At 50.4% G+C, this 16,089-nt stretch overlaps 1 protein-coding gene across 5 annotated transcripts in view; it reads left to right on the top strand.

The window, feature by feature from the left end:
• The window catches only part of Ksr1 (kinase suppressor of ras 1), a 130,763-nt gene extending 114,674 nt beyond the window's left edge, over positions 1 to 16,089 (top strand). For 2 of the 5 annotated variants that reach the window (XM_090350632.1, XM_090350631.1), the window contains 9 exons: positions 1,030 to 1,084; positions 1,935 to 1,983; positions 2,630 to 3,012; positions 5,454 to 5,550; positions 6,596 to 6,729; positions 7,312 to 7,443; positions 7,688 to 7,823; positions 9,770 to 9,903; positions 13,819 to 16,087. In XM_090350632.1, coding sequence (XP_090206758.1) covers positions 1,030 to 1,084; positions 1,935 to 1,983; positions 2,630 to 3,012; positions 5,454 to 5,550; positions 6,596 to 6,729; positions 7,312 to 7,443; positions 7,688 to 7,823; positions 9,770 to 9,903; positions 13,819 to 13,897 — 1,199 coding nt within the window. In that variant the 3' untranslated portion in view covers positions 13,898 to 16,087. Of the gene's footprint in view, positions 1 to 1,029; positions 1,085 to 1,934; positions 1,984 to 2,629; positions 3,013 to 5,453; positions 5,551 to 6,595; positions 6,730 to 7,311; positions 7,444 to 7,687; positions 7,824 to 9,769; positions 9,904 to 11,920; positions 12,002 to 13,818 lie in introns of all 5 variants that reach the window. The other 3 variants (XM_090350634.1, XM_090350633.1, XM_090350635.1) reach the window with 3 other exon arrangements.

Raw genomic sequence — 16,089 nt, 5'->3', positions numbered from 1 at the left:
GTATCAGATTCTCCGCAGATCTTTGCCAGCACCTAGAGGTGTATGTTCACTTCTTATTTCATCAGACCATCAGACAGAGCCAAGTGGAGGGGGATCTGATGGCAGAGTGGGGTAGGGAGACAGAAGAGGGGCTGCTGATTGCGTGAGCTGCTGCCACTTTCAGTCTTTCTCTTACTGAGGCAGAGGAGAGAAGAGCCTGTGACCATCCTGGCCAGCCCTGAGCCACCAGTCTCCTAGTAGCACTTCGGCTCCTAAAAGGGTCACTGGTTGACCATCAGTTCGGGTGACTCTAGGTCTTGGCATGGGTCCTCCACAGCCACCCATCCTAGGGCCCTCTAATGTGTGGACTAGGAATTTATCATTTTCCCGAAGCTATACCACCAAGCCCCCAATCCTGGAAGCTGAGGGGTCAGATCCTCGGCCTGGAAATTCCCAGCAGCTGCACCAGTCTCCAGGTGTCACTAGAGAGCATGGGAATTGTGTCTTCAGGGAAGGACTGTCCCTGCAGAGGTGGCTGGCCCAGCTTACTTTTGCTACTTGCTCCAAAAGGGCTATTTGGCCACAAAGCAATGGTGGTAACCAAGGGGTGGGAGCTCAGCCCAGGCTCAGGACATGTTTGTGTCACCACACTCAAGACTGAGGAGGCAGGCCGGAAGTTTGGCCTAGTGGTAGAGTGCCTGCCTACCTTGCACAAATACCTGGGTTCGATTTCTCAGTACCACATACATAGAAAAAAGCCAGAAGTGGTGCTGAGGCTCAAGTGTTAGAGCTCTAGCCTTGAAAAAACCCAAGGACAGTTTTCAGGCCCTGAGTTCAAGCCCTGGCCAAAAAAAAAAAAACAAAAAACAAAAAACTGAGGAGGCAAAACTGAGGGACAAGTGCAAGGTGATCCAGGTAGCAGTGGCCAGGAGAGTGGTGGCAGCTACTTGGGGGAGAGACTTCTTTGGTGTGCTGGCTCCAGGCTGGCATTTTTGAAAGAGTACAGAAAAGCAACCTTACACCTCATTTTTTGTCATTTGTTTCCTCCAGATATCTCGGCCTTTCCACAAGCAGCCCCGCTCCCCAGCACAGCTGACACAACGCGGTATGCACCCCAGTGCTGAATTTGAGTTCCCTTCTTTTCTCTAAATCCTTCATACATCCCAATCCTACACCTAAATCTCTGGCCTTTAGGCTCTGAGTGTCACCCTACACCTGGCATAGCTCATGCTGTTAATCCTAGCTACTGACAAGGCCAGTCAAGGTGTGTGTGTGTGTGTGTGTGTGTGTGTGTGTGTGTGTGGTGTGTATGCATGCTCACTCATTAACTCATCCAGAGTATTATTACCCTTCTAACACTTGTGGAGCAGGATTATGATCCAGTAAAGTGGACACAGGCAGCACTGGTGGCTGATACCTGTAATCCTGGCTACACAGATGGCTCAAATCTGAGGATCATAGTTCAAAGCCAGACTAGACAGGGAAGTTGTGAGACTCTTACCTCCAATTAACTAGCAAGAAGCCAAAAGTAGAGCTGTAGCCCAAGTGGTAGAATGCTACCCTTGAGCAAAAAAAGTTAAAGGCTCTGAGTTCAAGCAAGCCCCAGTACCACCACACACCATAATAATAACAAAATAAAAAAATTTAAAAGAGCTTTGTTTCAGGAGTCTGTTCTCTGAATCAGTCTGGGCTGAGCTTTCGTGCTGCAGGTCTCACAGGATTACCAAAGGTGCCATGCTTAGTGGGCTTCTGGCCCAGAGAGGTTCAACAATACAAGGTCACCCAGGGAAGATGGGACAAAGCCAGTCTCAAAGGCAAGACCATGTGCTCTGAACCCCGTAGTGCAGTGTCAGATTTGAAAGGGGCCCTGGTGGTCACTGCCCATCCTCAGACCCTACTGAGGGAGTCCCCTGCCCAGCCCAGGGTCCTCTTGACAAAGCCTGTTTTACTCCTAGGCTTGAGGAACCATCCAGAGCAGATGTATTGGAAGCACATGAAGTGGAGGTGAGTTATGTGCACCCACGAGCAGCCTCCTGCCCCCTTGGGATGGCTCGGCATCAGATGTGGGCAGTCAGCCTGAGTCTTCCCAAGTGCTTACTGCAGCAGGTGTGGGCAGGTGGGCACAGCAGGGAAGCACGGAGACTAACTGAAGTGAATTCTCCCTGCCTGGGGACCAGGGTGTTGGCCTGGAGACTGGTTCAGTCAGCCTGGGATGGAGTGGGACGTCTCTGTGTTGTCACAGCTGGCCAGGTGATTCTGATTGGAACCAGGGTCAAAAACCACTCTCTTGATCCTTGAACCAAGCTGAGACCTGAGCCTGGCTTCCTGCAGTGCATTGGAGAACAGGGCTCTTGCAAAAGGAAGAGGCAGAAACTATCCATCCTGTGGATGGATGCAGTTCAGTTCTCCCACACCTGGGGTGTTAATGCTCCTTCTTAAGCAATGTGTTGCTCTTTACCTTAGATCTTGCAGTATTAGTAAGATGTAGGGCTGCAGTGTCCCACATTTTATGAACAGAGACAATGAGATCCAGGGTTGCTGGGCGACCAGCCTACTGTCCACAGTAAGGCGGTGCAGAGCTGCAGGTAGCCAATGGCCGCATCCTTTCCTCCCTCACCTGGCGAGAACCATCTCCCTATTCTCCTTTCAGGCTGAGGAGCCAGAGACTGGCAAGTCCGAGGCAGAAGATGATGAGGATGATGAATTAGATGACCTTCCCAGCTCCCGCCGACCCTGGCGGGGTCCCATCTCTCGCAAGGCCAGCCAGACCAGCGTGTACCTGCAGGAGTGGGACATCCCTTTTGAGCAGGTGGAGCTGGGTGAGCCCATTGGGCAGGGCCGCTGGGGTCGAGTGCACCGGGGCCGCTGGCACGGTGAGGTGGCCATTCGCCTGTTAGAGATGGACGGCCACAACCAGGATCACCTGAAGCTGTTCAAGAAGGAGGTGATGAACTACCGGCAGACACGACACGAGAATGTGGTGCTCTTCATGGGAGCCTGCATGAACCCACCCCAACTGGCCATCATCACCAGGTAAGCTACCCCGTCCCTGGCTGGACGTGGGCAGGGGGGAAGGGGGGCAACTTGCCCTTCTCCACCCTGGGAATTATATAGCCACTCTGGAAGGAAGTAAAGGATGTTAGAGAAAGATACAAAGAAGGAAACAAAAGCATGGAAGACAGTTTTCCCCATTCACAACCTCACTGACATTGAAAAACAAAGCCAATAATAGTATTACATGCCTATAATCCCAGCTCTTTAGAGGCTAAGGCAAGAAGGTCACAACCAATAGCCTCAACTTGCCTGGTTCTCATTCTCTGAGACTCCAAGACTCTAGAGACTTTTCCTAAAAAGTCCTCCTTCCTGAGTGACATTGTCCAAAAAGAAATGTGCTCCTTACCTGACTTATGTAACTGTAACCCTTTTGTACAATACCTTTTTTTTCTCTCCCCACCTGCCCCCCCTTGGCGAGTCCTGGAGCTTGGACTCTGTTTCTGGGCACTGTCCCTGAGCTTCTTTTGAAGCTCAAGGCTAACCCCCTACCATTTGAGCCACAGCACCACTTCTTTTTTTCTGTTTATATGTTGTTAAGGAATCGAACCCAGGGCTTCATGCATGCTAGGCAAGCTCTCTATCACTAGGCCGCCCTCCCAGCCCCTATACATCTCCTTTATAATAATAGTTTTAAAAAATGAAAAAGGCAGGACCTAGTCGCTCACACCTGTAATCCTAGCTAGTCAGGAGGCTGAGATTGGAGGATTGTGGCTTGAAGCCAGCCCAGGTAGGAAAATCTGTGAGACTTATCTCCAGTTCACCACCAGAAAATCAGAAGTAGAGCTGTGGCTCAAAGCGGTAGCATGCTATCCTTGAACACAATGGCTCAGAGATAGCACCCTGAGCTCAAAACCTATGACAGAAAATTTAAGAGGTCCTCCTTCTCTAAGCTACTGACAGTTTCTCCTGGAAGAGAGGCTGAACAGCGCACTCTGTGTGGGTCCTTCCCTATCCTGGGCTTCAGGATGTGATGCTAGCGAACACCCCAGAGCACAAGCTCCTCCCCTCTCTTTTTTTGCGGGGGGGGGGGGGTCGTGGGGCTTGAACTCTGGGCCTAGGCGTTGTCCCTGAGCTCTTCAGCTCAAGACTAGCACCCTACCCCTTGAGCCACAGCACCACTTCTGATTTTCTGGTGGTTAGTTGGAGATAAGAGTCTCACGGGCTTTAGTGCTGGGCTGGCTTTGAACCTTGATCAGCCTGCTGAGTAATTAAGATTACAGGTGTGAGCCACCACACCCTGCCACAAGCTCCTTTTCTAATTATCACTCTTGCACTCTGACAGCCACCCGGTTGCCTTTTTCCTCCTCACTGGAGAGGACTCTGAATTACTCCTTGAATAGGACAAGCAGGTCCTGAGCCTAGGGGACAAGTGTGTATATCTGTGTGTGTATCTAACCTTTATGCCACGCCCCATCTTGAATGAGTCTAGGGCTTGGTTAAAGAACATATTCTAGCCAAGCTGGTGGTACTGCCTATAATCTCATGGACTTGGAATGTGGAGATCAGAAGGATCTGGTTTGGAAGCCAGCTCATGTAAAATTTAATGAGATATCATCTCAGTCAGCAAGCCAGTCGTGGTGGTATGGCTCCCTGTGAGGGAGGTATAGACAGGAGGATTGTAGCCTAGGTCAGCATTCCCTTCTCTCAGAAAAGATCTTTAAGACCCCATCTGAAAAATAACTAAAGCAAGAACTAGAGATGTAGCTCAAATGATAGAGTGCTTGCCTAGCTTTTGTAAGGACTTGGTTCAAACCCCAATTCTCCCTCCCCTAATATATACATATATTATATACATACATACATACATACATACATACATACATACATACATTCTTTGGCTCATTTGAAGGGTCCTCAAAAACAGGCAAGCATAGCCAAGCACCAGTGGCTCACGACTATAATCCTAGCTACTAAGGAGGCTGGGATTTAAGTATCATAGTAGCCAGCCTAGACCAGAAAGTCCATAACACTCTTTTTTTTTTTTTTGCCAGTCCTGGGCTTGAGCTCAGGGCCTGAGCACTGTCCTTGGACTTTCTCAAGGCTAGAGCTCTACCACTTGAGCCTCAGCACCACTTCCAGCTTTTTTTTTTTTTTTCTATGTATGTGGTACCAAGGAATCGAACCCAGGTCTTCGTGCAAGCTAGGCAAGCACTCTACCACTAGGCCAAACTCCCGGCCCCATGAGACTCTTATCTCCAATTATCCACCCCACCCCCCCAAAAAAAAATTAGAGCTGTAGCTTAAAGTGGTAAAGCACTCTCCTTGAGTGCAAATGCTTAAGGATAGTGCTTAGGCCCTAAGTTCAAGCCCAAGACCAGCACACACGAACAAGGCAGGCACAACTTCCTTATTGGCTCCACAGGAGTAGTCAGGTTGCACCTGCCGCAGAGCTCTTGACTGTACCCCACCACTCTCCACAGCTTCTGCAAGGGGCGGACATTACACTCCTTTGTAAGGGACCCCAAGACATCTCTGGACATAAATAAAACAAGGCAGATTGCTCAGGAGATCATCAAGGTAAGAGCACATCCAGCTGGAGGGCGGTTTCCTTCCTGCTCACCCCACAGTCCTTGCCTCCTCCCACCACATCCTCCCCTGTCATCTTGGCTTTGTGGCTGTTCTGTCTCTCCTAGCTGAGTTCCTCAGAGTGGGACCCTGTCTCCTTCCCTCTGAGTCTGTCCTGTCCACTTAGACCCAGAGCCGTCCACTGGATCAGCACGGATAAAACTGAATTAGAGCTCAGGGAGTTCTCAAAACAGTATGATGCCTGGTCACACCCACTGTGTGACCTTGGGCAGGTGGTTGTAGCCTCTCTGGGAAATGGAGATAGGGTTAGAACCTGCCTGGCTAGATCAGAGCTGAGACAGGATGCAGTTGCCATGGAAGCATTTGGTGCTGACCTGTGAGGGATTGTTGGGAGCCGTGATGGGAAAAAGGAAGACGTTGATTTCTGAGGCACAAAAGACCACACTTGCCACCTTCAAGCAAAGCCAAGTGACTTGAAGATGGGTTCTTGGGTGCAGCAATTCAGGCGGATTCTCTGTAATCATTTAAAAAGGCAATTAAAGAAGAGTGAAACAAAAGTTCATTCGTTGCTTTAAAACACCAAACAGACCCAAAGAAAACCTAGGACTGGAAAATGGTTCTGTGGTTCAAGTGGTAGAGCATTAGGCTTGAGCAAAAAAGTTCAGGACCGTGCTCAGGCTCTAAGTTGAAGACCTAGGACACCCCCCCTCCCCCCACACACACACGCATGCGAACCTGGTGAGTAGGTGTTTCTCTCTTCTTTCTTTTCTTCTTTTTACTTGCTTGTATTAAAAGAAAAAGCCATCTCCTACTGGCTGCCCACATTTTTTCCACTGTTGCCTCTTCCCTCCCTCCTTTCTTTCCTCCCCACTGCCCTTCCTTCATCTTCTCTCTTTCTTCCACTATCCATTTTGTGGCGTGTGCATGTTGTATGAGATTGTGAGAATGCGATGGGCCTGGTGCCTACCCAGGAAAGAAACTGAAATCGGCACCACTCATGGTTACCTTGCCCTGATGCAAGACTCCCATCTCCCAGGGCATGGGCTATCTTCACGCCAAGGGCATCGTGCACAAAGATCTTAAGTCCAAGAATGTCTTCTACGACAATGGCAAGGTGGTCATCACAGACTTCGGGCTGTTTGGGATCTCGGGTGTATTCCGAGAGGAGCGGTAAGTTGGTCTTGGATATGTGGATGGGACAGGAGGAGTGGGGGTGCTGGGCCCAGGCTCTGGGCTCTGTAGCTTGCCATGAGGAGCGGTCCACCCTACCCTGTAGAGAAAGACTGATGGATTCCATCCTAGGGGTTCTGGTCTAGAATCCAGCCTGGGAATGGTTCAGGTCTCTTGTGGCACTTGATTCTCACACTGACCCCCACGGGATCTGTGTCCTAGATTAGCCTGGCTGTTCTGTCCATTTAGATGGAGGCCTAGGGTCACGCCCCCTCAGTGAGAAAGAATGTTAAGTTGAATTTCATCTGATGTTGAAGGGATTTGGGAGGTGAGGAAGGCCTGGAAGAGTGGCAGTCAGGGCAGGAACAACTCCCTGCACACTGTCCTCAGGCTTCTTTCCTAGCTGAGCTCCCTGCTGTTCTATGAGATGGTTCCCAGAAGCGGGAGTGCCCATCAGGTCTGCATGATGCACTTGGGCACTTGGTCTACACTATATGGGGATAGTTTTGCTGGCACAGGGATGGACATGTATCTGGAATACTCTGTTGCCTGCTGAAGTCCTGTTCTGGTCCTGGCCTCTAGGCGAGAGAATCAACTAAAGCTGTCCCATGACTGGCTGTGCTACTTGGCCCCTGAGATTGTGCGGGAGATGACCCCCGGAAAAGACGAGGACCAGCTGCCGTTTTCCAAAGCTGCTGATGTCTATGCATTTGGGTGAGCAGGCCCCTGGTGCTCAGAGATCAAAGTGTGGCCCAACGAGGTTCCTGGCTATCACTGGGGCAGGGAACCCCACCTTTGGAATGGGAAACAAACTTGTTTCTGAGCTGTGGCTCTGCTACTTGTTGGCTGAGTGACCATGTCCTAACCCTCTGGCTCCCAGCTGTAACATGAGGAGAGCAGTAGTGCCTCCTTCAAGGTGGTTACAGGCCTTGGACCATAACTAGCTGCATCTCCACAGGACTGTTTGGTATGAGCTACAAGCAAGGGACTGGCCCTTTAAACACCAACCTGCAGAGGCCTTAATCTGGCAGATCGGGAGTGGAGAAGGAGTGAAACGTGTCCTGGCCTCTGTCAGCCTGGGGAAGGAAGTCAGTGTGAGTAGCCACCTACTCTGGGGAAGGGAAGAGGTATTGGACAGTGGCTGGAGCCTGTGACCCAACTGTCTGGGAGAGGGCTCCCAAGAGCCTCTACTACTTACCGGTGTCAAGTTAGAGATGTAAAAAAAAAAACATACTGCTGGACTGGGAGTATGGCTTAGTGGTACCTAGCATGCATGAAGCCCTGGGTTCATAAACAGAAAAAGCCAGAAATGGCATTGTGGCTCAAGTGGTAGAGCATTTGTATTAAACATACAGAGGCTTAGGGACAGAGCCCAGGCCCTGAGTTTAAGTTCCAAGACTGTTTCTTTCTCTCTCTCTCTCTCTCTCTCTCTCTCTCTCTCTCTCTCTCTCTCTCTCTCTCTCACACACACACACACACACACACACACACACACACACAGCTGGCAGCTGGGTGCTGGTGCCCCATGCCTGTAATCATCAGGAGACTGAGATGTGGAGGATCATGATTCAGAGCCAGCCCTTTAGAAAAGTCTATAAGACTCCATCTCCAAAATAATCACCAAAAGCACCAGCCAAGCAAGCCAAGTGAGTGCAAGGCTCTGAGTTCAAACCCTAGACTCCAGTACTTGCAAACAAACAAACATAGTTACTGGAATTGAAGAAACACAGGAAAGCATGAAAAAGAAAAGAAAAACTCTCCACTGTCACCTCATGGTCAGCTCCTCTCTGAATTTTCTTGTAGTCTTTGTTTTAAGATAATTATTTAAATTGACTTCTAGGATAAAAGAGAGTAAAGTCTTAAGTATTATTTATATAAAAGTTTATAGTTGTTTTCTCTTGTGGATATGTTTTGGGTTGCAAATTACATTTGCAGTGTCAAGCACTTCGTGTGTGTGTGTGTGTGTGTGTGTGTGTGTGTGTGTGTGTGTGTGTGTGTGTGTGTGTGTGTGTGCGCTGTTACTGGGACTTGAATTCAGTTACTTGAGTTACAGGTGTGTGAGTCACCAGCACCCAGCTTGATTTCTTCCTTGGGCTTCAACTCTGGGCATGGGCACTGTCCCTGAACTTCTTTGTGCTCGAGATTAGCATTCTACCACTTGAACCACAGTATCACTTCTGGCTTTTTCTGAGTAGTTTATTGAAAGTAAGAGTCTCACAGTCTTTCCTGCCCCAGCTGGCTTTGAACTATGATCCTCCGCTCTCAGTTTCCTGAATAGCTAGGGTTACAGGCATGAGCCACTGGTGCCCAGCTGGGGATTATTTTTTTATTGTACCTTGGTCTTGTTTTTTGATAAAGTACTTGCTGCACACACCCATGTTTTCCAGAGACAAGGCTTTGATCTGCTCACCTTTGGTTTGCCTGTTACATCAGGCAAGCACATGCCATCCAGTTGTACTTAACAACAAAAGCCTCTGGTACTCCTCTCAGTAGACTGGTACTTTCAACTAGTCCTGTGTGCAGGCCTGGTTCGCACACAGGCAGTTCACCTGAGTGGCAGGACCCCAGAGGGCACTGTATACACACATGGGTCCTGAGGACAGACAGTGGAATGCCACCAGGAGAGGGGCTCTACTTGGGGAGTGATCGGGACAGCTGTTCTCAGCTGCTGCCTCAATATCTAGCCCTCCCTTCAGCCTCTACTTCTGACGATACTGAGGCTCCTCCATTCTGTGGTAGCCCCAACCCCACATCTTCTGAGCACCTAGCATTTCACCAGTAAACTCTATGCCTTCCAAAAACCATCCATCCTTTTTTCTGATCTCTTTCCTATTCAGGTTGGTTGCTCTTATTTGGGAGGAAGGTCTAGGGAGAAGAGCAGATCAATTCCATGCGGTTCATCCACGGATGTCTAGGAGTTCTTAAGAATAGTTATTTTGTGTCTGCAGGGGGACACCAGCTAGGGCACCGGAGGACAGGGAAGGGATCTTTTGTGAGTGCCCCAACATACACAAAGCACTGATAGCAGCTCCATTTTCAGGAGATCCTGTCCGCCTGCTGGGCTTTTGACGTGCAGGAGAGACCCAGCTTCAGCCTGCTGATGGACATGCTGGAGAAGCTGCCCAAGCTAAACAGGCGACTCTCCCACCCCGGGCACTTTTGGAAGTCAGCTGAGTAAGTACCCGTCAGTGACCCAGACATGCCATCTAGACCCTGGGGTCTTGTTAGTTATGTCCATGCCAGACTGATTTGAGGAGCACACAGGAATGCCAGAGCGAGGGGTGGAGGGAACTCCCCATGACAGGCGTGTACCTCCAGTTTGCTCTGTGAATATCTACCTATCACTTCTATCAGACCAGTAAAGATTCTGGGCTCAGGCTGGGCCAGAGCTAGTTAGAGTCCAAAATCATCTAGATTCTAAGAACCCACACAGCAAGCTGTATCAGTATCACTAAAAATGGAGCTGACTCAGACAGACAGCCATTGAGCACAAAGAGCTAGCCACCGGTACGAGACCACATCTCAATGTATGGTGCCTGGGTGCCACAGTCCTTCCCCTCTTCTAATTACAGGACCTTTTGCACCAAGCAACAGGGCTGTTTCCCCTCTCTATGTTGTTTTTCTCCGTTGTTTCTCTTGCCACCTCTCCAATACTCTGGACTCAAGGGAAGAAAAAAAAAAATTCAGATGTCAGTGGCTCATGCTCATATGAGCTACTCAAGAAGCTAAGATCTGGATGATTACAGTTCAAAACCAGTCCAGGAAGAAAAGTTCTGGAGAATCATCTCCAGTTAACCAGCAAAATGCTATACCGGTGGCATAGTTCAAGTGGGTCAAGTGGTAGAGACTGTCAGAAAAGAAAAAGAAAAAAAATGGCCAGATTCTCTTTTAGGTTGTAAACATTGGCTTGCATGCTTTGTCAAGTCCTTTCTCAGCAGGAGACCCCCAGTCGAGATATTAGGAGAACCTACAACCAGAGGGACAGGCATGTGGGTTAGTGGATGCTCTGTCTCAGGATGCAGTATAACGTTCAGTATTTGTCAGAGTCTAGTACAGGTTGAGCAGCCCTCAGCTGTTTCGCCATGTGTGCCCGCTGTGTGCCTGAGGATACCCAGGTGATGGCCGTGCCAGGCTCCCACTAGAAGGACTTTACTTTTTTATTTTTATTTTTTTGCCAGTCCTGGGCTTGAGCTCAGGGCCTGAGCCCTGTCCTTGGACTTTCTCAAGGTTAGAGCTCTACCACTTGAGCCTCAGCACCACCTCCAGCTTTTTTCTATGCATGTGCTACTGAGGAATGGAACCCAGGTCTTCGTGCATGCTAGGCAAGCATTCTACCACTAGGCCAAACTCCCAGCCCCAGGACTTTACTTTTTAGTTGGGATCAATACGAGCAGACTCACCGCAGTGATGTTTCCACATAGTGAGACTCTGTCTCATAGCCCAGCATGCAACACAGTGCCAAAAGAGAGTACTTGGCCAATAAATACATGAATGAACCAGCAAGTGATAAGGACCCTGGGCCCTGTAGGGTTCTTGTGGGGCCTCTCTGTCCACATTGGGGACTAGAGAAAAGGTCTCTAGGAGCTGCTAGTCACCAGAGCTGGGTGAGCAAGAGACATCCCTACAGGCATGGAGTGTGGGATTCTCCAGAAATGTTGGGAATGGAAGTGGAGTATCCAGGCCAACTCCAATCTGTTCTTGCAGACCCTGGACCGCTCTGTACAGCCTCAGCCCCAGATTCGTTATCTATCCATAGGGGGAGGGCTGTACCAGGTACATGCCGGCATTGGAGAATGACTTACTCCCTGAAAAACAAACAGCCACAGTGTCTAGGCCCAGATGAAAATTGAGTCATAAATGGAGCTGTTATGGGCCTAAAGTTCCCAGTTCTGGTTCTTTAAGCAAAGAATTAGTTCACCTGAATCGGTCTGGGGCCAAACTTCCTGTTCATTTCACTTCTGCACACTTGGGTTCTAATTCTCATTTTCTCTTTTCTTTCCCATTGGCCTTGTTTGTTTTTTATCTTTTTTTTGGGGGGGGGTGGCAATACTCTGTCCTGTCCTGTCATCTCTCCCTGTCCTACTACCCTGACTCCTCCACCTGCCTTTTGGGCACCTGCTGCCTCACCTGCTGGGTTGATGGGCTGGACCCGAACTCGCACTCCTGGCAAAATGGTCACGGGCACTCTTAGTCGCTGGAGGAGCCGCTACTACGGGAAAGGACGTTACGGTCACCCTGACTTAAAGAACTCCTGTCCAGTTCTGGAGGAATAGTGTGTTTCTGTCATTTTCTTCATGCCCTGCCTGTGTGTGGCTGTCCCGTTGCAAACCTGCTTCCTGCTGTGTCAGCAACCCAGCTTCTGATAACCATGCTTTCCTTCCCCTAATCCGACGTAAGGTCCTGTAGCCAAACCTGTCACCACAAGGCTGTGTTCCTCACAGTGGATGACAAGAGACCACAGCGTGGGATAGGGTCTCCGTGTGTCCACGAGTGGACACATGGCTAGTCCCAGCATGGGAGAGAACTTGGATCATTGTTCCAAAAGAAGAAAATTGAGGGAGCAGAAGCAGTGAACTCTGACAAGTCCATTTTGGGAGTCTAGGCTGAGGGGCCGTAGGAGGCATGGAGACCTCTAGAAGTGGCCCATGGCTATGCCTTGTGGAAACTTTAAAGGTTCCTCGTGTCCAGCCCCTTTCCAGGCATGCCCTGCTGTTTACCTAGCGGGTGGAAGTGGCGATATCCCTTTCTTTGCTGGAAAGAGGAACCCCTGGCTGGTTACTGTGACCAGGCCTCTAGGCCCAGCTCCCTGTGGTCTCCGGTTCTAACCTGTCCTCCCCTCTTCTCTGTCCTCTCTAGGTTGTAGGCCTGGTTGCCTTGCATGCACCGGGGGCTGTCTTCCTCCTAATCAACAACGGCTCTACGACTTCTGCTAACACACAAAATGCCAAGCAGGCACTAACCCAGGGGATGCCATCTCTGCTGCTCCAATCTTCTCTCTTCGGTCTTCTTGTGCTCTGTTTGTAAACGACCCCTCCCTCTCCACGTGTGCCTGCATCTCTGCCGGTAGAGGATCATATTAACCGGAACCCTGTGAGGTGGAGCAGCCTGCAGCCACCTTCCCAGATGGTGTTTTCCCTCTTATCCTTCTGGGAAGGCTTTTGCTTTTGTTTGGTGGCTCTGTCACCCTACTAACCTCTTTGAGCCTCCACTGAATATGGTTGGGAGAGAAAGGGGTGGCATCTTAACTCCAGAATCTTATCCCTCGGGGAGTGGAATGGTTCCAGAGCTGTCCTCTCTAGGGTTTTGACGCTGTCTCCTCTGAAGACCTAGAACAGTAAACACAAAATGTCCCATTGCTGTGAAAAACAGCTCAGCCAGGTGCTGGTGGCTCACGCCTGCAATCCTAGCTACTCATTCAGGAGGCTGAGATCTGAGGATCTCAGTTCAAAGCTGGCCTGGGCAGGAAAAACCATGAGAATCTTATCTCCAGTAAAGTATTCAGAACAAGCCAGAATTGATACTGTAGCCCAAGTGGTAGAGTCCTAGACTTGAGCAAAAGAAGCTCAGGGATAGTGCCCATGCCCTGAGTTCAAGCCCCTAGACCGGCAATAAAAAGAAAAAAAGAAAAATGCTAGCTCAAAAGTGCCATGTCCTCAAGAGCATGTTCAGAAAAACTGTCCTGAAGTAGAGCAGCACCTGGCTCCAGACAGCCCCCAAGTTGCTCCCTTTACATCTGCCCAGGGCTCCACACAGCTGATTGATCTCTGCCATTGGGCTCAATCTCAGTCCCAGTGGAGCTCCTATGTGAGCATCATCATTTCTAGAAGGAGCAGTTGAGGCGCTGGGGCTCAGGTGTCACTCCCAGTCTCACCTGGAACCAGGGCAGTCCCAGGAGGGGAGTGTGGCTGAGGCCCAGGACTCGGGGTGACCAGCAGGTCTGCCAAGGCTGCCAATCAGATGGTCCTGATTCCACCTGATGGGCCGGACCCCCGCTGAGCTTCTGGAACTAGGCCATTCCTTAGTCTGTGCCACCCTAACTCTGGTCAAGAACAGCAGAGCCATAACCCATGTTTCTGTTCCTCTCCACAGCATGAACAGCAGTAAAGGGGTCCCCCGCTTTGAAAGGTTCGGCCTGGGCGCCCTGGAGTCCAGCAATGCAAAGATGTAGCCACTGGGCCCCTGGTGCTTCCCACTCCTTTCTTTTCCTAACGGTGTTTCTAAAACACACAAGCCACCACCATGACAAAAAGTAAAAAATACTAAAGCCACTCCATCTGCCCAGCACTGCAAACCAGGACAGGAGACTCCATTCAGGCTGTTCATTTCCAAGACGGGGCCGAGACAGAGCCCCGCCTGCCATTAATGATGACCCCATACCCACCAGACCTGTCCCGACCGACAGCAAATGTTTACATGATTGTTTCTGCTGAGCAAACTCAACGATCTACAATAGGTAATAATAAACAGTGTGTGCTGACGTGCACTGGCAGAGCGGGGTGGTGGACGGAGTAATCCCCTCGGAAGGACTCGGCAGCGACTCGGCAGCACAGAAGGGCCAGAAGGAAGAAGAGCCGGGGACCTGAGATTTGACCTGGCCTTGCTTTGGCTGTACCTGCCCTGGGCCAGGGCTCTCCCTCTGTGAGACTCTTCCCCAACGTCCTCCTAGCAAGCTGCTGCTCTGCGCAGCCTCCGTCCTTCTGCATGTGTCCGTGCAAAGCAGCAGGGTGCTGGACTTGAAAGCCATCTGGGTGTCACCGCAACTGCCCCCGCTAGAAGCTGCTGCCTGAAGAATAGAGGCAGAGAGCCTCAGGGAAAGATGAGGTTCATTGGGAATGGAAGAGGAGATGTGATTGCAGTCGTGCCCACAGGTTTGGGGCCCAGATATGGGGGACGGGGAGGCAGGGAGGCAGGACCATTAGCTCTGGCCTCTTTCAGTTCAGCTCACCTAACAAAGCCCCAATCTTCAAAGCTGTCTCCACCAGCTAGAGTTCAGATGTTACTAAACTCGGCCCTCCACTAAGAACCGTGGCATTGCCTCTACAAGTACACACACACACACACACACACACACAGCTTACACAGTACTGCCTGTGCCCAGGGACAATGGTATCCTCACCCTGGTAGGCGTGGAAGGAAGAGGGAGGCAGTATAACCGTGGCCCATTGTTCCATCTCATCCGTTTGGCTCCCAAATAGCCCTTGCTGTGACCTCCTACCCCTAAACCAGTGTGTGACTGCCACACGGCTGACCTAGCTTAAGGTCCTTGTGCAGTCAGCCTTTTTGTTGTGAACTTGGCCCCTGGGGCTAGGTAGCAACCAAGCAAGTCAAGTGAACTCAATTCCTTCCCTTCCCCTGATCCTAGGCCACAGCGGGGTCACAGAGAGCCCCCAAGAAGGGAGCCAGGTCTGACTTTGTCTAGGGGCAGTTGCGGCCAGCTCCTGCTGAGCCTCCAGCGTATAAGTGGTCTTGGGCACGGGTTGGGATCCAGAGATAGGTAGGAGTGACCACAGTTCCACCTGGAGCTGCCTGCCTTTCTAAGGGCCTAGTATCTGCCTGAAACCCAGGGGCCACTTGCCCCCAGTTCAGAACTGAAGTGCTAGGGATCCCTCCTCCTCCTTCCAGGCCTGGGCTATATCTCTAGCTGTCCCAGCCACCACTGTCTGATCTGCCTATCATTTAAGGAAATTCCCCACAATGGTCCCTTTTCCCTTTTTTATTTAAGCAACTGTGAATTGAAGTGAGGAAGGTGTGCTTGGTCTTCTGTGTGCTTCCCTTCCCAGCTCGGAAACACACAAAGGACAACAGATACTGTGAATTCAGTCCCCAGGGCCCACCGTGAAGGGGGTGGAGAAGGCTGGGGGCCATGGAGTGGGGAAGACAGTAGTCCCCCCAGGGTGGGCATAGAGCCCAAGCTTTGGTCCTTCCAGCCTCATCTCCAAGACCTTTCACCACCAGAGCTGCAGCCCCCCCCCCAGGTTTCTCTGGTTGCTGTCTTGAATCCTCGCTGGGTTCTTGTGAACAGTGTAGGGCAGAGTGGGCTTCTCCATGGCCCCAGTTCACTATTGGCTGCCCCGTGGCATTTCTCCTCATGGTCCTATGGGGAGTGGCAAGCCCTTCAAGTTGGTGTTGCTCTGTGGTGATGGGGTGGGGGAGCCCACACTGCCGTAGCATCGGCCAGAATGTCATCAGGTGCGTTCCTAGCGTCTTCTGTGACCACCAGGCACACATTTGCTTTTTGAATGTGATGTAAAATTTGTACAGTAAAAGTTTTTATATTTTCTATCCATTGTGTTTGTCTTCCAGAAATGCTTTAATTTAAATTAAAATGGTTAGTATTAACAAGTATACTGTATTGTCCTT

The sequence above is a fragment of the Megascapheus bottae genome, chromosome 17 (genome assembly GCF_031878675.1).
Source record: "Megascapheus bottae isolate mThoBot1 chromosome 17, mThoBot2.hap1, whole genome shotgun sequence".
Classification (NCBI taxonomy): Eukaryota; Metazoa; Chordata; class Mammalia; order Rodentia; family Geomyidae; genus Megascapheus; species Megascapheus bottae.
This window is presented reverse-complemented; position numbering and strand designations above follow the sequence as displayed.